The sequence below is a fragment of the Glossina fuscipes genome, unplaced genomic scaffold (assembly GCF_014805625.2).
Source record: "Glossina fuscipes isolate IAEA_lab_2018 unplaced genomic scaffold, Yale_Gfus_2 150, whole genome shotgun sequence".
Classification (NCBI taxonomy): domain Eukaryota; kingdom Metazoa; phylum Arthropoda; class Insecta; order Diptera; family Glossinidae; genus Glossina; species Glossina fuscipes.
Window position 1 is genome coordinate 1339836 of NW_023998493.1, and position 24616 is coordinate 1364451.

General features: G+C 32.6%; 3 protein-coding genes across 3 annotated transcripts; 1 reads left to right on the forward strand and 2 right to left on the reverse strand.

Moving 5' to 3' along the window:
- Positions 1–13409: 13409 nt before the first annotated feature.
- Positions 13410–14311, reverse strand: LOC119641441. Its single transcript, XM_038040130.1, has 2 exons — positions 13648–14311; positions 13410–13576 (listed from the first exon to the last, which is right to left on the reverse strand). The coding sequence occupies exons 1-2, from the start codon at positions 14303–14305 to the stop codon at positions 13410–13412; spliced, it is 825 nt and encodes a 274-aa protein (XP_037896058.1). The 5' UTR covers positions 14306–14311.
- Positions 14312–21793: 7482 nt separating this feature from the next.
- Positions 21794–22439, reverse strand: LOC119641515. Its single transcript, XM_038040243.1, has 3 exons — positions 22300–22439; positions 22100–22220; positions 21794–22037 (listed from the first exon to the last, which is right to left on the reverse strand). Exons 1-3 carry the CDS (start codon positions 22385–22387, stop codon positions 21938–21940), a joined length of 309 nt encoding a protein of 102 aa, XP_037896171.1. The 5' UTR covers positions 22388–22439; the 3' UTR covers positions 21794–21937.
- Positions 22440–23650: 1211 nt separating this feature from the next.
- LOC119641442 (alpha-endosulfine-like) lies at positions 23651–24289 on the forward strand. Its single transcript, XM_038040132.1, has one exon. It carries the CDS (start codon positions 23975–23977, stop codon positions 24287–24289), a length of 315 nt encoding a protein of 104 aa, XP_037896060.1. The 5' UTR covers positions 23651–23974.
- Positions 24290–24616: the final 327 nt, after the last annotated feature.

Consider the following 24616-nt stretch of genomic DNA (forward strand, 5'->3'; position numbering starts at 1 on the left):
GTTAAGCGAAATTTGTTGCTACAAATTTTTTTTTATTTTTGAAAAAAAAAAAACAAAATATTGAATAAAAAGTCATTAAATAGAGAACAAGGTGAATAACGAAAAGAAAAACTAAGGCATTTAATGAAAAGCCGAGCAAAAATTTTACATAATTTTTTTTATTACTTTTTTTTATATTGTGTGTTTGTAACTTTTGACTAATTCCCCAAGATAAACATTTTCAATTATTTAGTTTTAGTTTTTTGTTTCGTTTCATGAGTATTGCCATATAATTCCAGTATCAAGTGGAACCAGTTTAAATAGTAAGTTAATATAATAATATTTGCGATTGTTTTTGTCTTTCAGTTTTGCAAATCCAAGAAGCTTTAATATATTATAATATAAAGTGAATATCGTTTCTAATAATAATAGAAAAGACCTGTTGTTCTCAAATGATTTAACATAATTTTCATATATTTCAACAAATTATGATGATATTCCATATTAAGAGCAAGAGAAAAACAAGTTTTGAAACAATATTTATTTTAATTTTTTACACTATAAAATTTCTTCGAATTTAATATTTTTCGTAAAACTAATAGAAAGCTAAAAAGCTATTGCTATTAAGTTTGAAAAAGACAAATAATCGTGACTTAAAAACCCTTTTCATAACAGCGATTAACTGATTAATATTGCTTCGGTAAACCAAATTTGATGCAAAGCTGCAGAAAGTGCGAAAAGAATACTTTTTTTTCTTATGACAACACCGAGGAAGCCTATTGGAAATTTACGATATCTGTTGCAGATCTCATGCTAGTTCAAATTTTCCATAATAAGATCAAGAATATTTTCAAATTTGATCCGATCCTGGAAAAAATGTCAAATTAATGAACAACGCACTCTACAAAGCAAATTGTTAACAAGGGAGAAAATAAATAGATTTTTTTTTATTAAGAAGTTCATTACCGACCGTCCCATTCGATTCTTTTTATTCGGATCTCTGACGCGATGTGCTGTTGCAACTCCTTTATTACACGGCAGATACGTGCAAAAAAAGTTGGCGTAAAAAAGTGTATTTGCTGCCATTAGTGAATCGCATTATTTCAAAATCGTGCGCAGAAGGCCTTGAAAAAAAGAGTTGATATTCCATAAAGGTCAATACTTTTAACTTGCTTCAATAATAAACTCCAAAGGTCAATTCTGTTAATTTGCTCCACTAATAAAATAAAGAGATTAAGTTTGGTCTTATTCCTTAAAAAAACGTATGTTTCTATAAAGCCACTGATCTAAGTTACATAAAACTTTTTTGAATACAATGGCATTTAAAAAAAATTCCTTTTTTTAACTAAAATGGAAGCCACAATTTCCTTTGCATGCCATCAATGATCCTATCTATTTACATGGTTTAAGACCCATCTCCAAATACTACAACGCGTTACGGCCGATCAATTTGAATTCCTTACAATTTCTTTCAACTTCTGTTTTGAAGTCAATGCGATGTTTTATACCAAATGTCTATCAGTTCGAGAGTTTAGTTCAAAATTTGCCAGAGTTTGATTGCTAAGATACAAAACCAGGCTTTATGTCATCTGCGGGCGCCAAAGGTCGTTATGTCACATGCCTGTGAGCGTTACGACCTGACCATTTTGGAAACGTTTATTTGTCTTCATCTTACCTTGTCCTTATGACTGTAAAAACAATTTCACGAACTTTATATCTGTATATACAAAGTTTCATATCTATATATATTAAAATTGAATAATTTAGATCATAATAAAAAACTAGTGAGCAAATCGTAAATTAAACTCAAGATACAAAAACGATAACAACAACAGTGAGAACATAAACAAAAAATAGCTTCACTTGCTCTTACGAATAGTTACGGTAGTCGATCTATTATGGTTTACTACACGTTGATGCCGCCTTGAGGTCTATGTTTCAGCATTTATAACTATTACTAGGGAACTTTTTAAAAGATCAGATCGATGCTCGATGTTTGTATTGTTCGCAAAAATTTGGTGGGCTTTAAAGCCCTATCTTAGTTTTGCAATTGTGACCGTTTTAAGACTAATGGAGCGTAAAACTGCTTGAAAGGGGCATTTATACATTAGTAAATCTACAATATGTAGACTTTTCTTTACAACTATTAGCTGCTTGTATGTACTTTGATCAACGATACCTATTGGTTAAAATGATAAAGTATCATTGTACACAACGGTTAAATTCCACGATTTTTTACTTTGTCAGCTAATTATGGAACGCTCAAAACTGCATTTTCGACATTCATTAGTTTTGTTTAACTTGAAAAAGTCTGCTGCCGAAGCCCATCAAACACTTTTAGTTTCACTTCACTTTGGAAGGTTTGTTAAGAATGCACAATTGCAGTTCGAATGGTTGCAAGTATTTTGAGCAAAATAATAAAGTACGTCTACGCCCTTATTGATATAGTGAATACAATACTATATAAAAATGCATAAATAAAACCCTTAAAAAAATGCCAAAGCAAAACAAATTTTAAAATTTTCAAAATACATTTTTTTTTTTTTTTTTAATTACTAGTTTTCTTAGAATGATATACGAAAAAAATATTAATAGCGATACTGTATAAATCAAGCGCTTTAATTTATATCCAAATACATGCATAAATACTATTATTTTATTACCACGAAACTAATGTGTGACAATAACAATAATAACAACAAGCCAGTGCCGACTTAAACATCACCCAACCAGTTATATATACTATACGTGCAAGAGTGTCAGTTAAAAGAAACATCTTATAAGATAGACACGTCGCCGTCATACGGTATTGCATATGCAAGATTTAATTACAGTTAAGCTAAAGCCGAAAAGAAGATGAGGCAGAAAAATAATAATAAGAAGAAGAAGGGAAATAAAAGAACAAGTAGTAACCAGTTAGTTTGTCACTCAATTTGTCTGTTAGCTGTAGAAACTAATTGTAAGTTAATATTATTTATATTTATTGAATTAAGAATTCCCACGTTTTAACCTTAAACAAAAATTTGATTTTTTTAAAAGCCTAAGCGTATATAGTGTAGTAGTGGTAGCGGTTGTTTATTTATCTATCTATTTTTTTTTTTTTTTTTTTTTTGCTGTTAAAGCAATGAAAAATTATTTAATACGTTGAAATTAATATTGATGTAATATGTTATTTTTGTTTACCAGTATAAGTGTATAAACGTATATTATGATGACCTTGTTATCGTTTAATAACATCTTATGACCAAAAGAAGATTTTTCAAATTATAGCGAAAAATGGCAAATGTAATGTATGTCTCCGATGAGCAAATAACAAAAATTTGCCAAAACAGACAGTAACCATTGAAACACATACATATCCATATATATTGTGTATATGTTTGTTCACTTCAGGCGACAATTTATGGCACATGCTTTAAACGTATTATTAGTACATACTACTTTTCATGCTTGTTACCCAAGCAGGTGGTTACATTAACTAGAGTTTTCCGTTTGTAACAGCTAGAGATAGACATCAGATGATTTTCTAGTTACATATATTCTGGATCGGTATAAGAGATTTTGAAGCGATTTCGCCACATCCATATCCGTTCATCCGTCCATGCGTCTTCCATCTGGCATGTGTTATTGAAAGGGCTACAATTGCCAATATTTTGTATGCAGTTTCAATCATAGCACGATTCTAAAAGTAGTTTCTTACGCCCATCCCAAATTTTTCTCTCTTTTCAATCTTTTTGCAAAATTGTAAGGATCTTGAAATGGAGTCCTTTTTATTTATTTCTGCAGTTTAGATTTAACAATAAGAGCGATTCGCTCCCAAATATGATTGGATTGTTGGAAAAACTGCAAAAAATTTGAAGAATTACTAAGAAAGCGATTCATTTTTAGTTAACCCTCAAAGCCTCTGTGATAAACAATTTAACCCAGTTTTCGGAGCAGTTGCTTTAATGAAGTCAGGCGACTTAAATCGTTTCCACGAAATGTTAGCTTGAGTTTTGCAAAAAAGTCGCGGCGAGAGAAGATTCTCAAGCGAATACATTGATTTATCAATCATATTAGTGGATTTTTTCTCTTGAAACTCCAGCACCCAGAAGAATTGCGATCACAAAGTCAGTGTGCACTGGTTCAAATCTCAGTGAGATAAAGTTTACTTTAGCCATAGGTACAGTGAGTTCTCAATCACATCTACTAGGCTTCGATTCCCACCCCCATATTTCTTTCTTTCTTTCTCTCTCCTTCCGTCTTTTTGACCTTCACCATATTACGCGAATAGGGGACATACCTTGGGTGATTGGTGACATAAAAAAAAAAGATCACATTTACTTAAAATACTTTCACTCCAGCCATTCCACACCCAAAAAATATATATTGATTTCTTCTCCAAATGAAATTGTGGACAAGCCAACTTCCAATCATCTCTGATGCAATTTTTTGCTTTGAAGACAGTCGACTTATTCGTTCAAGAACATTAGATTTTTCGGCTATACGTCGTCCGCTAATCCATTTCATCACTTTTCAAGAAGAAGTTGACTCTTTCTCTGAAATGAATTTTTCCTTTATATCCTAAAAAGAAACATATAAGGATTTGTTACTCTTGTCACTCCTACTAAAATGCTCAGAAAGACCCACTACAAATGTGTTAAGCTAAACATTTATTGCTTTTATGTGCTCTTTTCAAACCTCCTATACACTGTATATATAATATATATACGATAGCGCGTTGTCGCTTAATTTTACCTTTGTGTTATTACGAGTTGCTTCCCATTTACGAGCTACCTTAAGATTCTGCATTTTTTTTTTTGACGTAGCTAAGAAGAGTTACCTGCTGGTAAAGCGATAACAATCCCTATCGTATTATCTCTCCTCACTTTTTTCTGACAATCGCTTTGTTACGTCTATAAAAAACATCTCCCGAACGATTGGTTATGTTATAAAAAAACATAAAAATAAATGAAAGATAATATGCTCACAGAACGTACTTAACCCTTAGGTGTGTTCTAATGTTTCAAAGAGCTTGAAGGAAGTCGTTTATAGAAAAATTGAAAGTCTAGTTTGACCATTTACATAAGCAAATTAATTAGTAAAGAGCCTTGATGCTAAATTGATGCTAAATTTTTTTGATACGACGTATTACTCTTAATATCCTAAGACCCCTGCGAATAATGTTCAGTTCACCGTCAGCTCGATAATGCACTCCAAATTAACCTAAAATGAAACCCTAAAAAGTTGAGTATATAAAATTCGCCTTAAAACGAATATAATTTTACAACTTGTTATTTATTTATTTATTTTTTTCTCAATTATAACGAATTGATTGGCAGCCATAGGGTAAAAAAGTAAACGTGAAAAGAAGTAAATGTAAAGGTAATTAAATATTAAAGATGACATTTATTGAGATCATCCACAATGCAAAAAAAAAAAAAAAATGTAATAATAACAATGACAATAAACATCCACTTCTGCGTTCAACAATTTTTTGAAGAATTATTATTGTCAAGTCAATATTATTTTTATTTCATTTTGAAAAAATATACATAAATGCTTTTGTTTAATTAAGAATCATTTATTGTATATAAGACGTAGTAAATTATTACATAATTTCAATTATTAAATATTAAGCATTTTGACTTCTTTCCTAGCATGGTCGTTGCTTTCAGATCGCCGCTCAAGATCAACTTGGAATTATAAAAAGTGAAGGTGATAATGTTATATAGAAAATAAAAAAATTATAAAAAATATGAAAAGCACATTAGTAGATGAAGGCATAACAGCAGGCACTGTAATTGCACTTATATCGCATTTTAGAAGCTTTGAGGTGAGTGCTAATAACTTAAGTTAAACTTTTAATTGGCAAACTTTAGCTTCCAATAAAGATGAACCTGAAATAATCACATTGTTAATCGCTTCAATAAGATGAAAACCGGAAACGACCTTTTAGGATTTCAGTTGCATTATGCACATAACCAGTAAATGTCACGTGGTCACCACCGTACCACAACAAAAGTTAACCAATAGAAAACAGCAGCTTTTCATGTTGTAAAATTATAATGACAACGTTTGTCTAAGAGAGATATAATTCCTCTGACTGGTACTTAAAATCTTTTTGCAATGAAATAACATAATTTTTTACACTTAAAAAGATGTTGACCTATAGCCTTGCAAATAGACCAAACATTGATCGAAACAGAAGATACCGGATTTACGCTAATCGAGAGTAGCTGGAGGGGGAATTATCTTAACGATTTGTACAGCGGCTCAAACGCGATCTAACTGTATAGATATTTCGAATGCGTTTCCGCTTTTAATAAATTGGGAGAAACAATTTATATTGAGAACATATATGTAAATGGTAACTGAAATCATCTGAAAATTAACAAGTAATTATTTTTTACTATGGTTAGCCATTGTCGGTGTATGCCAAAGACATGCTCAAATCGATTCCCAATTTCATACTGACCAAGAATATAAATAATATATATATATCCGGCAAATTTTCGTGACGAGTATAAAAGCGAAAATAATCTCAGTTAATGAGAGTTTTATGTCTTCACATGAAATGGTGGATATTCAAGCTACGTCTGAAATTGAACATAACTTTATTATGTCTTCTCATTTAAAAGCGCTTTTCTTTCGCTTAAAATTGATTTTTACAATTTCAGTTGGGTTTCTTTTGCACATAATTTCACAAATATTCTGTTGATAAGTACAACATATTGTTGTCGGTATATTTTTACGATATGGTTTCGTTTGGTTATTGCTATAGATGCAACGTGCACCAAATTATTTTTTGGATCTTACTAAAATTAATATACAAAACTGAACACTTTTCATAAATGTGTTTATTTACAACTTATGCGTTGTTTACAGTTTAACTCAAAACTTCATAGCGGTCTTCGGTTAAAAAACAATGCTTTTTCAGGAAATATGTACTCCTTACAAACATATTATATCAAACACCTACAGTAGTAATCATAAAGTTACGCAAAATACACTGCGGTTTTCTTTTGAAGAAAAAAAAATGTGTTTGCCGCCTAACTAAACGGTTGGTTAACAGGCCTTATGCAGTGGCGCATTAAATTGGTTTACTGACTCTTTATGAAATTGGAGTGAATTCCTATTTCGTCTATGTAAGGCAAATATGAAATCAAATAGTTTTGCTTTTCTCCGAAAAGAAAAAAAAAAAAAAACAAATAAATAAATAAACAATTTAAGTACCGTGAAGTATACATAACGAAGGGAAGTAATCGTCAGCAGTGAAGTTTTACTACCATGAAGTAATTGGCAAATGTCTCTTTGTACCATGCAGTTAAATGAAACTATTTTGAACAATTGAAAATATGAACATTCACTAAAATTTGGCAACAGTTTATTGTCTCCACTAAAGATGCAAAAATAAATTCAATTGCTAGTCTTCTCTCCTACTCCCTGCACAATTCATCTGGATATTCCTTCGTTAACTGACTAAATGTAGTCATAAACTATGACATCATCTGCCAAAACACTAAAACACTGAATACTGAAATTTTCTTTTAAAAAATATTCCAGTAGCAATAACTTTAAAATCATCTGAAACATAAGGATTACAAAAATGTTGTGGTGTAATTACAAAAACAAAAAAATTAATTTATATATGTGCAGATAGATATTAAGTCGATACGACAAGCATTTGCCTGCATATGTGTGCCTGCTATAATAATCACATTAAATAAGATTGTAAGATTAGTTTGGTTATAACGTTAATAGTTAACCGGTAAAATCATGATTTTGGAAGATTATTATAAAATCAAATAAAATTGCATAAGCAATATAGAAGCAACCTAAAAGAATGTGATATTAATCTACATGAATGATTTCGCGATGAAAATCGTAGCTTTTATACCCTCCACTGACAAATTGACGGTATATTTGTTTTGTCAAAACGTCTGCAACAAAATCTGGGCGAAAGTTTTAAAAAGGTATGGATATAAGTCCGCCCGTACGTCTGGATATATGTGAAAGAGCGTGGCAAGCATTCTCCTGGTCACACATATCGGTTTTAATTGAGACTGGGCTCAATCGGCCAAATAACACGCCCACAGCATAAGCATATGTATGGACGATTGTACGGAGCTTCAATAAAGGTATAAAAAATTTGCGGCACCCGTCCACTATTATAGAGTAGTGAAATTTAATTTTTTTTCTTTCTGACTCATTTCAATAAAGGCGAAGTACGGGCGATATAATCAAACATGATTTCCTAACTTGATTTCAATGTTGATATTACGTCGCATAAAGTAGTGTTTCAGTATTAGCTTTAAAAGAATACAGAAAGGTTCGAATGTTAAAGGCGACCCAAATTCTACTCTTCGGAAGACTTCCATACCTTTTTTAACGGTTTCTAAAGCGTTATTAGTTTGTTCGCGTTGACTATTACTCTCCTAGAAAAAGTGAAATGTGCGGTTAAAGAATTATGGCAAACTTTTGAGAACTTTAAATATCGGGACTGCTTAGCTACAAAACATTCTTAATATTTGATATGAATACTCGCACACATTTTCGTAAATTATTCGCAAGGATGCAAAGATCTTAACAACACAAATGTGTGAATGTCAATAAATTCTTATCGGTCTTAGTCAGGAATTGTGGATTTTTGCATCTTATTCACTTGCATATATTACGGAGGTTGAACGATACGCCAGAAAATGAGCTTCTAGAAATATTGCAATATACATGAGCTTTTAGAAAGACCCTATCTTAGCATTAGTGCATGTAAGTCTGATTTTACTTAGCGACAGTTTCAAAAAGAATTTGAATAAATGGTAACTGAGTGCAAGTACAGTTCAATTAGCGAATGGGAAACTGTATTAGACAGTGACAAAAAGATGCCAAGACTTAAACTCAAATCCAACGAACGACCACATAGCGTTTTGTTGTCCGATAGTTGGAATGTTCCCAAAATCGTGGAAACAAAATATTTTTTACATATTCTATGCCCCGTTAATGATAAAAAAACTCATGGAACACAATGAACACATGTAGTTTATCAATGAAAGCTTACGTCAAAACCTTCAAGCACCTCTCTCTCTCTCTGGCTCTCAATTATGTCTAAAGCAATGCATTTCCTGTATGTTAATGCGTTTTTCAAGTTCCTACCCCATGCAAAACTTATCATCATTTCCAGAAGGAATGCAATTTAACGTTTTAAGAACTGTTGTGCGCGTATTGGTTGTTAGAAGAATTTGCATACGCAACTTTAATTACTTATGCATGTGTAGGCATGTGTTTACAAGTACAACTTATACGTGCAAACTACAAAAAGTTGGTCTTATTTCATCGGGGCCCGAAACCATTACAATGATCTGTTAGAAGGTTCCCTAAAACTCCCTATTAAACTGGTTAGAGTAGATGTACTCAACGTTTGAAAATTACCGCCGACAACTCACAATTTCTTCTTCTATCAATAATGTAAGAACCTTTTCAAATTGTTGATAAAATTTTAATGAGCCGATAAAAGATCTCCAATTAAATCACCAGAAATGAACCACTTTATTCTTAGTTAATCGAGAAACCTCATTAAATACATGTCTTCCATACTATGCAAATATTATCTTTGGCCATTGTAGCATTTATTCATTACATTTTATTAACACTAAGCTATTTTAAAACAAAAAATTTCCCTAAGGGTCAATTAGTGATTAACCCTTCGCTGCACAGTCGATACCATATAAAATAAAAAAGAAAAAAATTATTTGTTTTATATTAAATAAGAGTTTGCATAGAGATGAGAATGTTATGCGGCTTTATTATGAAGTCACTGGATGAATACAAAAAATAAAATCGTGCCATAGAAAACTGGGCAATCAACAAACACAAAAAACTAAAATTATATATAATCAAATATAATTTGCATAAACTTGTTAAATTCACAAAAAATATATGTTCAGGTTAAACCGAAAGTTTTATATACGTTACTACTTGATGTGAAAGCGAGAAATATCACGGATATCAGCACCTATAGACGGATATGCATAAATGTATTTGCATGATTCAAACAAAAAGATTCTTTATTTCTTTAAAGCATGAGTGCGCGTTTTAGAATCGCTTTTGCTCTTAAATCGCGTCCTTTTAGTATTTCTTCACAATGGAAGAAGCCATGTACACACTATAAGAAGTTCTTTATTGTTTTCTTCTATTTTCCACGTATTGTTACGGCACGCAGGGCCACCGTAATCCTTTCGTATTTGTCAAGCATTGTGCAAGTTAACAGGAAAAAGAAAACAGCACTCGTCAAACATAACTCTTAGTCTCTGGCTTTCTTTGCAATTCTTCGAATAGACTAAAAACACATGTTTTCAGTGGAATGGGATACTGTTTGTCTCACCGTTGCAAGACGAAAGCAGATTTTGCTATCCATTTCCACGAATCTTAGCTGGACGGGACTGATAGACAAGTTTGTTCCAGTTGTACATAGATTTAGATTGATCAAAAATATACATACATTACAGGCGTCTGCTGATGGGTTCCAGGTATTACAAATTGATTATATGTGGTCTTTGTGACCACAGCATTCTTGACATTTTACATTCTTCTTTTAAATCGTGTCATCTAGACATATAAAAGTTTGCAGTCAATTTACACTTTTTTGCTCTCACACCTATCAATTTCTTCATATAACATTTTATATTCATATAGCGCATTACATCTTACATATCGGATTTGCTTCATCCTCTTCTGTTCTATCCTACGTGGCGGACAAGTTGTATGCGTATTTGAATAAAAACTATAAAAAAACGTGGCGGACGTATGACACGTTAAATTAAAAAAAAAAAAAAACCGTTAATCAAATAATCCCTAAAACAAATAAATAATAATATTATATTCCAAACCGAACCTGAACTTTACTAAGCCCCAAACAAAGAACTCTGCGTTCACATTGGTCCTTTTTCACACATCCCAGTGAATTTTCGGTTGTTCTTCTTGTCTATTAAGCATGCACCTGAAAAAAATTTGTTTTTCATAATACAATACTTAAGGCGGCTACTTAACATCTTCCTACGATCACCGTAAGATTTCTTTCGCTGCTCAGATCTGTTTATCAACGCGCAACATGGTTGTCAATTTTCAGATTTGAGTTTCATAAAATGTACTTAGAAAATCTGGTTAAAATCGTAAACTCTATTGAAACGTGTACCGTTCTTTCAACAATTATTCAATTTTTTTTTTTTATTGAGTTTAATTGAAGTTAGCCGATAAGGATGGCTTAAATGTTCTCGCTAAACGACCTTAGTAATTTTGAACGTTAGGAGAGTCACGTAGATCAACGTTACCACACAACCTTAAACACTAAATTTTCCAAAGTTTTCTATATATCTATTTTTACCAAAACCCGTAAGTTTTGCGAATCGTGACATACACAGTCGCAAAAATAAAGATAGCAAACTACAATTTGGCACTTACTTTGGTTCGGTTAAAAAATGGACGTGATCTATTCACATACACGCCCACAATGCAAAGAAAGTTAATACAAGCCGGACAAACACAGGCAATGTTTTCAAATATATTCAAATTTTCGTCCATAACTTTTGATTCGACATATATATTTCTAGAAAAACTGGTACTGATAAGTTCGCCAAATCATTCATGTTTTGTGCAAAAATTATCCCTATTGTTTATCGCTTGTAAGGTCTACAATTAACGATAAACTTTTAATTCCACCTTACTTTCAATTTATTTCCCGTTTATTCCGATGCACATTAGCATTTTCTCCACCCAGTTACAATTAAATTTAAATCGCAATTTTAGAATTGACGAGTTTTGGTAAAAATTTATAGTTATAAGTTATAGTACATCTAGAAATAGCAAATATTTTGCCCAATTCACATTGGCACGGTCAATCAGACTTGAAAAGTCTCGTTAGGTAAGGAACAGGAATCGAGAGTATACATAACAAGACTTCTCAAGTATTATTGACCGTGTCAATGTCAATTGGCCGAAATATGCTCTTTTTATGCACCAGAGACACTTATTTATTTATTTACTTAAATATCATCAGTTAACCTATACAAGCAGTATGCTTAGATTAAAATACAATTCAATGCATGTAAGTTCAAAAAATTAAGCAAAAAAAAAAGATTAATAAAATAAAAATGTAATAAGTTACATAGTTAAATATACATATTTAATACATAGTTACATAGTTGATACATAAGTAAACTGACAGACATTGTGCCAAAATCGCAGATCCTTTCCCTATCAATATTGCTATCAATAATATATGCAATCAGCCATATACCTGTACATAAATATATGTATATAGGTATACGACCAATAACTTAGTTCATGTGTAAAAATTTTTTTTTTAAAGAACGTTACCGCACTAGAAAATAAAACGTGCACATAAAAGTCGCTCAAGTGCCTACGAAAGCTTGATAGACCGTTTAAAGATATTTGATTAATCAAAGGTAGGGAATTAAAGTCTCCCTTTATCAGTTTGAACACGAGAGACATTCCTAACATATGCCTTCTTTTGTCGAGCGCCGGTAAATCAGTTAATTCTAAGCGATTTTCATTGGGCGGAAGAGGTCAACATGTACCTCGCCGTGCTCCACGCAAGGCAAGTGCGTTCTTAATAAATGTTTATTATAAAATTTTAGTCTGTTACAAATTGAAATTCATATCAGGCATATACGTCCAGATTGTAATCTGTATATTATATATCTAAACTTCTAGGGTTGTACACGAGAACAATTTTTTCGATTCAGCTTCAAGTTGATTGCACGATTTTCACTGGTTTTTTTTTTTTTAATCTCTCTTTGAATAGCCTTTTTTCTTGTCATTTTCGTCTAAATCTTCCTCGCGATGAATTTTGCGATGATGTTGCTTATGACGTGGCCGAATCAAGTGTTTGTTGAATGAATTACGCTTCCAAAGTAAAGGCCGGCAACCAAGCCAACTTTTACCTTCATTTTTCTGATATTTTTTTAGATAGCGAATAATCAAGCAAGTGTGCGCTTTCCCAACTTTAGTCTTTGCAAATAGGCTGAGAAAACAAGTATAACTTTGCCCTTTGATAGTGGACAGCAAAGTATGAAAACGTGCTCTAACAGCAACGAACATTTATATAGATTTATCATAAGGTATAGATAAACATACGCTTGTAATGTTGCCTAGTAATACGTTAATAGGAAATAACTTTAATTAGAATTTTACGATTTTTTTTTATTAATTTTGTTTTTTTTATATATACATATATTATCAAAAAAAAAAAAAAAAAAAAAAACGATTCAATATATCGAAAATTTAGCAAAAATATATATCGAAGTTCTAAAAAAATAGTTATAATAACCTTGTATAAAACATTTAAAAAATTCAATTAAAAATTGAACCATAACCATGTCAAAAAGCAAGATTTGAATACGCCTTTTGATTTACAGTTAGTTTACTGGAATACATTAACGATTATCTTTTTGTAATGACTGACTAGCCGACAAGCTTTGTTGCTGAAATTCGCTTAATATACGACTATGCGGTATATCAGTTTCTACTCGACTGCCAATAACATCGGTGGCATTGACACATTGTTCCTGATCAAAATATATATCAATAATTATGCGTACACCTAGAAAAGGCAAACAAAAGAAAATCATTTACAATCTTATTAACTATAAGATAAACATCATTAACATTTACCATTAGCTGTTTTGGCAATTGTGGTTTTACTTTGATAAAATGACTCGATCGTATGACAATTGACTTCATCAGCGCTGTCCGTTGAATGCAATCGACTCCTAGTATTTGTCGCAGTTACATTAGCTTTCTCATTTTTGTTACCGTTTTTTATGCTTGCACACTTCAATGCCAAATCTTTGCAAAGCATACCACTAGAGACGGTACTATTCACGCTATCGCTTCGCGTTGACATTTTGCTGCCTGTCAATTGTTTACGCCATTTATTTTGACAACAGGTACAAGCAGAACAATTTTTACAGCAATTTTTATATGCAGCGGTATTATCGTCCTCATGACCCACCGCCATTTGCGAAGCAAAATTATTGAGACAACAACATGAGTCTTTCGAAGCTGGCAGCAAGTGTTGTGATTGATGTCTTACTAAATTATTTGCTCTCGCATGTTTCAAGCTGTAATTCGCCTTCGCGTTAGTATCGTTTTTGAATGCCGAATTGTAACGCTTAATCATATCGCGTACGGAGATGGGTGCGGCTCCGCATTCCGAATCCGAATTGAAAACGGAATTGGGAAAACCCCCATACGAAGTGCGAGAGTTTCCGCTGATAGTATCCTCATCATCTAGACTATGCGTTCTCAAGCGTGTCGTGTTTAAATCCATGGCATAGACAAAAAAAAAAAAAAATATGTGAAAAAAATTCGTGGAAGTGTTTGAATTTCTTTAAAATTTTTTTTAGAAAAAATATTTTCAAAAATCGAAAATTTTCAATTTTTTTTTTTTCGATTCAGTTTTTTTTTTTTGATATTAACTTATTATAGAAAAATTTTTTAGAGTGGAGAAGATGTTAATACAGAATTTGAATTTATAAATGTCAAAAAGAAGAAAAATTTTAGAATAATTTAAAGAAAAAAAAATCATTCCCATCATTTTGTGAAAACATATAGTTAAAAGAAAAAAAATTTGGAGCTTTACAGCTCTAATCAATTAAAGCAAGCGGTCATCTGGTAACGTCTGTAAGGAGAATAATTTTCAAATTCTTCTTAACTGAGATATCCCTGCAAGCATTTTGCCTTCTCGCACTACAAATTCCACAATATATTATAAACAAGTAGGTTTGGCCGAATCTTCTACAGCCACCCTATAGGTCTTTTTGAACACCAATCTGTGTACAGTGTTTACGCCAAATGCGAAACTAATATATACAGTTCCGGTACTAAGAGAATGTTGATCGTAAACATTACGAAGAAGGGTAGACGGATATGCAGACAACAGGATATGCTTGAGTCGATTCAGACTCTCTCTCTTCCTTGTGTGCAACTGTTTTCACAAAATAATATAAACAGACGTGACATAACATGCACATTTACATAGCATTAACATTTACAACTTTCAGTGAAATTCACTTGTACATAAATCTGAAACTTTGGCCTATAATTCGTGACGATTTAAAGAGTTGGAAACGCTTGTCTTGTTTGAAACTCAGGTCGCAGCGTAAGCCTTAAAGATAAAGGCTGTCTAGCTCTGCTGTGCCCAAAACAAAGTATTTATCGTGTATTGATGGTCGCTTAGCATTCGCAAAAATCGGAACATAGATCGGAAACATTCCCTACGTGTCTTATCCCACAGTCGATAGAAAGCTGTGTTGTTTAGCTAACTGGAAATTTTTGTCGCCGAATCTTGCGCTCAAGTATTTAAAATATTCAATAATTTTTTGACTTTGGTAAAATGGCAAAGCGACGACAAATCAATTGAATAATTATGGAAAGGCGTTTAAAAAGCGCAAACATTATAGAGATAGCATTTTGTTCCAACCTGTTTGTACCTATCACCGAAAGGTGAGGGATATATTCATTTTGTTCAAACATTTTAAGCACCCAGAAGGCATCTTCGGAGATCCCACCAGGTATGTATATTCTTGATCAGCATCAAACTCTAAATTGGTCCGTCGGTCCGTCTGAAATGAAACTAGCTGCTTCAAATTTGGCAAGAACTTTGACAGTTCTTGCGTACAGGTTGGTATTGAAAGTGGGCCAAGGCACAGGCCAGCAGTATATCCAAAGCACTAAAAAATGGTGTTTTTGCTCATTATTCATAAACTACAGAAGATAAATTTACATATTATAATACATAGCACATAATATAATTTTGGTTCAAAACCCCTATAAGGCAGAATTAAGTTTCAAAAAGTAAAGTAGAACGTATAAATTCTTGACCAGTTTCAAATTTGAAATACACCTAAGCTTATCTGTCTGTTCTTCTATCCATCTGTCTGTCTACGAAACTGTGTAGTGTCTGTGGTAAACATTCTCCCATTAGAGAAAGCGAAGATATTGCCTACAAATTTGCAAAAAAAATTTGGAAGTGACCTGAACTTTTCAAAGGAACTGCCTGTACAATGTCTACACGCCTATGCGACAAAAACTTTTATTTTTTTAGAGAGCACGAAAATTTAGTTCTCTTATTTTTTTGTCTTTCTTAGGATAATGGCGATAGGCATAAACAATTTAGTCACGATGGTCAATAATTGAAAAGCGAAGAAATAAGTCTAATATATCGAAAGTAGAAAGTATAGACGTCATTGCAGGAAAATAAACATGAGGCGGACGTATAACGCGGAAAAAATAATAACGCATCATAGATGCGTTAAGAATAAATCAAATAGTTGATTTTGCTACGTAAGTATTGAACCGTTCAGGGTCCACGCTATCGCAGTCATCTGACAGTGTTTTATTAAAAAATAATATTCACGCACTCGTTGTCATCTCAAATCATTCATTACTTCTTTTAGATTGAACAGCCTCTAACTCATTTCTTTTAAATTATGACAATGACTTCAACAGTACGTAAACAATACAGAGAGAAGATAAATTCAGATCAGTATGAATCGATAATCAAATCAATTAATGACACCACGAATCAGAAACTGTTTGAGAAGTAGGTCGTATGATGGAAAAATCGCCTGGCCGATGCTCAATCCACTGATTAAGAAAGAAAAGCAGTTGATAGAAACAAATTCTTCGTATCGATTTGCTCTCTATAAAATAAATCTTTTACTATCATTAATAATACAAAAAAAGAAAGAAGAACACTATAGTGGACGAAGGGCGATTAACGACTCGTTTTGGTAGTAAGAAGCAATTCAAGGGCAGATATTATTTTCATGCGAAGCCATAATTCTAATAAAATCCGGCTTTTGAAAGATTAAATTTTCTCTGCATAAAAGAGTTTGTTTCGTGATTGCGCCTATATATCTTGGAGTCCAAAAAAATTGATCCAAATTCCCTTTCGCTAATTTTTTTGCTGAAACGCTACTATGAATTAATTTTCATCATAAAATATTAAAAATTAAGCCTTCTTCTGAAAAGCTTACTATTCATTAAATGGCTTATATGGAGTGGGGCTAAGAAACGGACCCAAGCGATTCAAATAAGGTCCACCTAATGATTTCCAAATTTAATTTCTAATGAACCAATTTTCATTACAAAAAAATTAACACTTAGACTTTTTTGGCATATACATGGTCCAATTCACAATTATGAGCCAACTGTCACCAAAAGAATATTGGAAATTCTATCTTTTTATCATATAAAGATTCAATTTCCGAACAGCTATATGAGAGCGAGTTCAGAAAATTGTTCCAGCCGGTCCAAAGTTTTCACGTCAATTTAGAAGGCCGAAACCCTATTGCTTAGCCGCCTTTTCCAACAGCATTCGTCTTTGGGCCAAAGTAAGCCCTAGTACCAAATTTCATCAAAATATTCCAAAAATTACGACTTGCAGCTTGAACATAATAATACCTTATGAAAACACACTGTAGAATCAATTAAAATTCACATATTTTTATAAATGAATGAATATTTATTAAATTTTGAAATCGATTAAACCATTTTTTTCGAAATAATTCATTTAACTTTTTCTTATAACGCTTGTATTTTAAATTCCACTTAGTAGTCATTAACAAATGCCTTAAACTGACCTTCATTTCTTTATCAATGTATTTCTAGGAGAGTAGGAGTAGTACACTAAAAGGCGCACCTAAACTATTAAAAAGTACAGTTAAACGGTTTTTTTTTTCTTTTTTGCCTATATGTCTAGATTTGCTTTTATTTGGTATTTAGTATTACATATACCCCTGAACCGTATGCGGCATGTGTAAGTATTTTACTCGATTACATGCTTCATCCTCCCTAATGAACATTAATAAGTTCTTGGGCCAAGGTGTTTATCATACACAGTTTTATATACAAAATGCATGCCAATCTTGTTAAGCGGATCGCTAACACCAGCATCGCTACAACAAATACCTGCTACTTTAACATAATATCGAACGATGTTTTTTGCTTGCAACGGTATTAATTTCACGTTCAAAGCCAAATCATTACATAAGTACTTCCAAATTATTTAATGATGATCTCCGTGAGGTAAAATAGTCAAATGTGGGTATGTCTTGCACGTATAAATAATGCTTATTATTAGTGTTTTGCAGTAATCGTCTCGTACAGATATTAAAAAGCTATACCATACGGGAAATCTTTAACGTTTAGTTAAATTTTTAAGGATTTTGGTGCCTCTTTTAATCCCTTTAAGAAATATTGGACGCATTTATTCGATTATCTTATTATTAATGGCTTTTCTATATATATATATATATATATTAATGGCTTTTCTATATATATATATTGAGATATACACATATATTAGTTGAAAGTAATCGTTGAATTGTACTCTTACAATTTGCGGTTGTTCTTTCTTTAGAGCAGCACTATATGCTGCTACCATATAATATAATTAGACTTAAATGGTGATAGCAAATTCATCTTCTTCTTCTTTCGTATACAGTTTCGGCTGTGTTTATTGAAGTTTGTTCATGGAGACGATTCATCCTCGCGTTTGTAACATTGCAATATGCCTGTCAAACACTTCGCATATTACATATTTTTTTCATTTGGGCTTATTCATCCCTTTGCCTGTTATTCTGCGTTTCTTGGCGCACACTTGAAACTTAGCATATATGCCCGTAGGTAGAAAATTCGCAATCCACAGCCGACAATGAACAAAAACTAACTCTTTGCAAAATCTGAATCTTTATTGGCGAAGAACACACTTGTGATAACCAAGAACCGAAGAAAAAACTCTCTATAAATTTCTCGGAAGCTTATCAAATAGGTGAGCTAAGTGATTTAAATTTACGTATTGATCAGAAGTAGGAGGTGTTAGGGATTCGCCGCAAGGTGATTATAACTTTCCTAATAGCTTTTTATTTCTTTTTTTTGGAGCTAAAATCACAATTAATTTTGAAAGAATTTAATTGACTTTATTTTGAATGTCAAGTTCCGAAGGCATTTTTAATTGAAGTATTTGTCTTGCTAAGCTAAAATGATAAACAGTCTTGTTGAACATATACTGAACTATACACGATGTCGATTATGACAATGGCGTATACTAAAAATACAATAAACAAGCAAGAAGTCAAAGTTAATCAAAGGTAAGCGCCATTCTTGATCATTTTACTAATAATGGTCACATCAACGGGCGATTATGAGGCTTTCGATAAAGGAATGCCTTAAAACACGTTACCATTTCAAGTTTCTTGTTTAGTAATTTTATTTAATTGAAAGTTTTAGTAATAGCAATGCCTGTAGACGTTCAGGTTAGAGAACATCGCTGGGTCGTCGCGATGATAGCAATCAAAAATGCTTACTTCGAGGTATTATGAATATTGTTCGAGGGTTACTATATCTATTTACTTTATGAACAAATAAAAAATAAAATCTCAACTTGAAAAAATAAAGATGGATCTCCTAAAAATTCAACATACATATACATCGACCATTCAGTGTAACTCAGCAACAAACCACTGATTTTATCATAAATTAAAAAGTTTATATTTATATCCACTTACCTACAGCAACCACAAACGTCATAGAGATCGTATATTGTTAATCATGTTGGACATCGAGAGCAATATAATGTCTGTCTGTTTGCGTATTGCACGTTAAATGAAATTATGGTTACTTCAACTTCAAAACTTTGCCTAGACGAACTTTCCTCGTCTCAAATTGTTTGTTCGACACAAGTTAAACTCGAAAATCAGCTTAATTTGTGCGTTAATTCTACCACGATTAGCAAAAACTGACATATTTCTAAATTCATGTGAACCCGAACTTTTTTTTTGAAAAAGGTCAAAGATATGAAATATAGGGTATCCTTGGCTGCGTTGAACTGGTCGTTTATACCTTGTATACAGTGTATAGAGATTTATACAACACTCAGAAGGACGATTTGCAACCACTTTCTGATCCGATCTTAACTTATCTATCCATTTTGTTTCCCTAAGTTCATACTACAAGTCCCAAGTCACAATTTGTGAAATAATTTAATGAAATTTGGTATACCGTCGTGTTTCTACCTACGAACGGAAGATATTAAGAAAGGTTCGGGATGTTCCTCATCGGAGATATATTCCACGTCCTCTATGAAAAGGAATGGAAGAATGTATTCATTTCAAAAACTCCTGAAAAAATACTGAAATTTTACCCTTACCATGCCTTAGTATGAAACAACAAAAATTTTAACAATTTAAAAATGCGATATAATTGCAAAATTGAATCTTTTTATTCCTTGCTACTAACGGCCACTATTTGCTCTAGATCTCATTACGCACGCGATAACGTTAGGTGGCTAAAAAAATATAAAGTTTTCTTATACTCTTCTTGGCATAATTTGGCGCTGTCTCCTCTAAAGGTTAGCGTCAACGGATTTTATGCGGATGCGATGAAATCTCTTATGGGTTCAATTGCAACTAATTTAAATAAAATAAAAATTTAATATAGCTATGTTTTTCGACACAAAAAATTTTATAATTCGTACCTACGAAATATAACATGACCGTTATTGCAACAACTTATGATACCACATGGTACATAAGGATTTGAAACTTCTTCACCAGCCGATAATATAAGATTCTCATTAATTACACATTTTCCGGGGTGCTCTAAATATCATTCAGAAATTAACAAAAAAAAATTAAGCTTCTTTCATAAATTAACTATAAATAATTTCAAGAAATCAACTTTTCATTGAAGCCACTAGCTGATCGGCATTATCTTGTTGACATCGTAGTGGTGCATAGCTGAAAATTAGCTTCCGCTTTTGCATAAGGGAAACGAATTTTTCGAATTTATCTTGAAAATACCATGGAGATCGATCGCTTTCTATATCCTCAATATTATAGATAAAAACTGTTTCTGTAACTGAACTACAAAAACGTATGCAAATTTTTCCAAACCAATAAGATGCTGTATTCTTGTTCTTTTAAAAATGCTACAAATCATCAACACATGATTGCCGTATCAAGTAAAAAAGGTCATGACGCCGCAGGCCAAAGAGACATGGATTTGTATGGCGCTACACAATGAAGCTGCTCCTCTTTGCAGGCCTTAGAATGCAACTCGACTATGTAGAGAGCAACGTAATCGAGCATAATGAAGTCGCGGCTATGTCCAAATTTTCTTGCTAAACCTGAAAGCGATCTCGTTGTGTTTGATTTTTGTCTGAATTTCAATAAAGTTACCGAGTTTTGATTGTAGTGTTTTGTATGTGCCTACGTTCGCCACGTAAATATTACATCTTTAAACAAGCTCACTCTATAACGAACTCTTTACCGTGTGCTTATTGTCTTATTGAAATCTTATGTCGGGCAAAGAAAATTTTTTCTATTTGTCTTTTTTTACGTTCTAGTTTTAATTTATTAAAACACCAATGCGAACAAGAATAAATGCCGAGATCTAATTTTAAAATAAAAACATGAAACTGTTTTTCAGTTTCGACCGCACACTTCTAAACACAACTATATTTACCAGGATCTCTATAAACACCTCTAGTAATTGTAGTGAAACCTTGAACGCTTACAAAAATTATCAAAAAAATTAAATGCTTCATTGCCGCTTGTATTTATGTCACGCGTTGAAATAGAACTGAGAAGTATTTTATATATATGTACATATATATATATATATATATATTTATATATACATGCGAAAGAAATCACACAAAAAGTACGTAAAGTGATCACATAAGTTTCAACGTTGGGTAAAAACGAAATTCACAGCCTTCTCTTAATTGTAAACATATCAAAGAACATTCCAAGAATTTCCAAATTATATAATTTTGTAGAAACCTCCTATCTAACAATTATAGGGAAAAGTGCAAAAATTGAAATATGTTTGAACGACAAATGCGTATAGTATTTAAAATAACAACAACAATAAATAATATTCTTTCAATTTTTCTTTAGCATACAACATTCCTTTCGCAACAATCGGGATAATCGCCATCGGGATTTACATAGTCACCCAATTTACAAGGAGGTTCAGCAGATTGAACGCCGCATCTAGAAGAGTGAAATGATTACACCGGACCAGTAAATTAGAAATAAGATGCACTATTACTTACGTTTGAATTGTAGTGTAACCCTCACCGCCACATATGACCCTCGCACAATAATCGGTATGACGGCGTTGCTCTCCAGCTGATAATATCAAATTTTCGTTTATATAACATTTACCAGGGTATCCTAAATAAGTACATATCAATATTATTTATTTATCTAAATTTGTTCAGCTTTTCAATCTGAGAAAAGAAAGACTATTTACTGGGATCCTTATAAAATCCTCTCGATTCGGCTGCAAACCCAAATGCAAAAATCGCACAAATTATAGTTAAGAGTAAAAAGGTCTTCATCCTTATTTGAGAACGATTGATAATGAAATGATTATTGCAAAATTATAGTAACATATGTACACACAACCTAAACCGCAGCAATTTTAAAGAAACAGGGGATTGCTGATAAGAAAACATTTAATTTAATTCTGTTAGTATATACTTATGTAGTTATAATATTTTTATAATTATCATGTAGAGGTTGATTTTGGATTTTTTGAAACCTTGCTCACAGATAACATATGCAGTCTCTGAAAATACGAAAAGACATTATTTCTTTTCCTTGCTAAGTATCAAGGTTTATACGATTTGCAATTATTAGTGTTCTATCATACGCCAGCAGTTCGCTACACCATGAAATTAATTGATTTTGACTACATTTGATCTCTTCCATCACATTTTTCCTCGCCTAATTATTAGGTGTATATTACTTTTGTAACTTCGTTCATTCTGCCGATTTTTTTCTTAAATAGACTCAAATGAATTCCATTTCATCATATGCACATTAAGTAAGAAGATTATATTCGGTTAAGGCTGGCTATTAGATACCGTACACCAGTCGGTCTGACGCAATCACTAACACGTTTTAGTAATGATATACCATAAGCTACATGTTATTTTGATGCGAAAGCACACTTTTCATGTAAGCCGAAAACTAGTCCTACAGAGTCCAAATTCGGTAAGGTTCATTTCTATGCCAATTTACTATTATGAACCAATTTTCTCCGTGAAATATTAAAAACTATATCTTTTCACTTGGTTCTTGGGAACGGTTATATGAAAGAAGGTTCAAAAAAGTGCAGCAGCCGGTCCAAAGTTTTCACAATTAGAACTTCGAGAGAAAAGAATGCAAACCACAATCAATAGCATTCATCTTTACGTCAAAGCAAGTCAGTGGCACCAAATTTCATCAAAGTGTCTCAACGACATGTAGTTTAAACACAAAAATACATGGACAGATATCAGCCGGATTTACAGCCTCCAGAGTCATATTCTGAATCGATTGGCATAATAAAAACTTCTAGCTCAGGTCCCTCTGCGTGTCACATACCTCCGCATAAACTTAATATCTCCGTTACTAGTACTGCATCTCATTTACTGGTATAGGATAAGAAAAAAAAAATTCGATAAGAATTATTCGAGTCAGCACTTTTCATCTGCTTAACATCATTAGAAGTATCGTCGTATCGTCACGTAAGACAAATTAATTTTCTGCTTCTTCAACGTGCCAATATCATGTGTTTTTCTCCGTCAGTACGATACGAGATTTTAAAGCTCTGATAAAATCCTGCAAATAGCTAATCCTACTATTGTATCTATTGCACTAAATTCGTTGCCAAATGGATAATGGTACTGAATAGATTTTGCGCAGTATAAAGATTGACCTTAAGTGAGTGGTCCCCAATGGTCCCAAGTCGGAATTAAATTTGTTATACGTGATTACCTCCCAGCTGATCTACTAAACTACGAGCAACGAAAACCTACGCCTTATTTTCCTGCTATACTGCCCTTTGGCAACTCTTGTGCAGAAAGCGTCGTTTTATTATAAAAATTATAAAACCGGTGTAAATCCTACACGTGCTTTCTTTGCGTAGACTTTTCCTAGAAATGACATCGACTGGAGCAAACGTTAATCCAAACACGTTAACAGAAGATGCTCAAGGAGAGCAGGTAAATATGTACAAATTGCAGCAGCTAGAGGAAGAAGCGTTGAAGCTGAAATATCCGGGAACTGCTGAGAATACTACTGCATTCTTACACAAATGCCTACAAAAAGGACAGAAATTTTTTGATTCTGGTGATTACCAAATGGCCAAGCAGAACTGCGGTGTGATTAATGGAGTAACCGTCGGGCAGGAGATACCCACACCTGAAACGTTGTATGCTAATAAAAGCTTAATTAAAACTCGGACTTCAAACTGAACTGCGATTCGTTCCCGTTTAAAAATCACTACCAGTTCTCCGAAATCCGAAAAGCAATATTTTTTCAAAAGATCTGATTATTATGTTTATCAACTTCCAGCTGATATTGCAATTCATTAAAACTTAATATGATTTTTGGAACGCATCAGTAAACATAAAAGTTTTGTTTTATTGGGTCTCTCCTCTCATCAGAGCTCTCTTCCCGTTAAAAGGGATTTAAAAGCTATAATTTATGATGCGGTTACTTATTATTGAGGTTAAGTCCCTTAAATCTTACACTTTATAAACTTAGGTGCAAAATGCGCTGCATTTTCATTGGAGTACAGG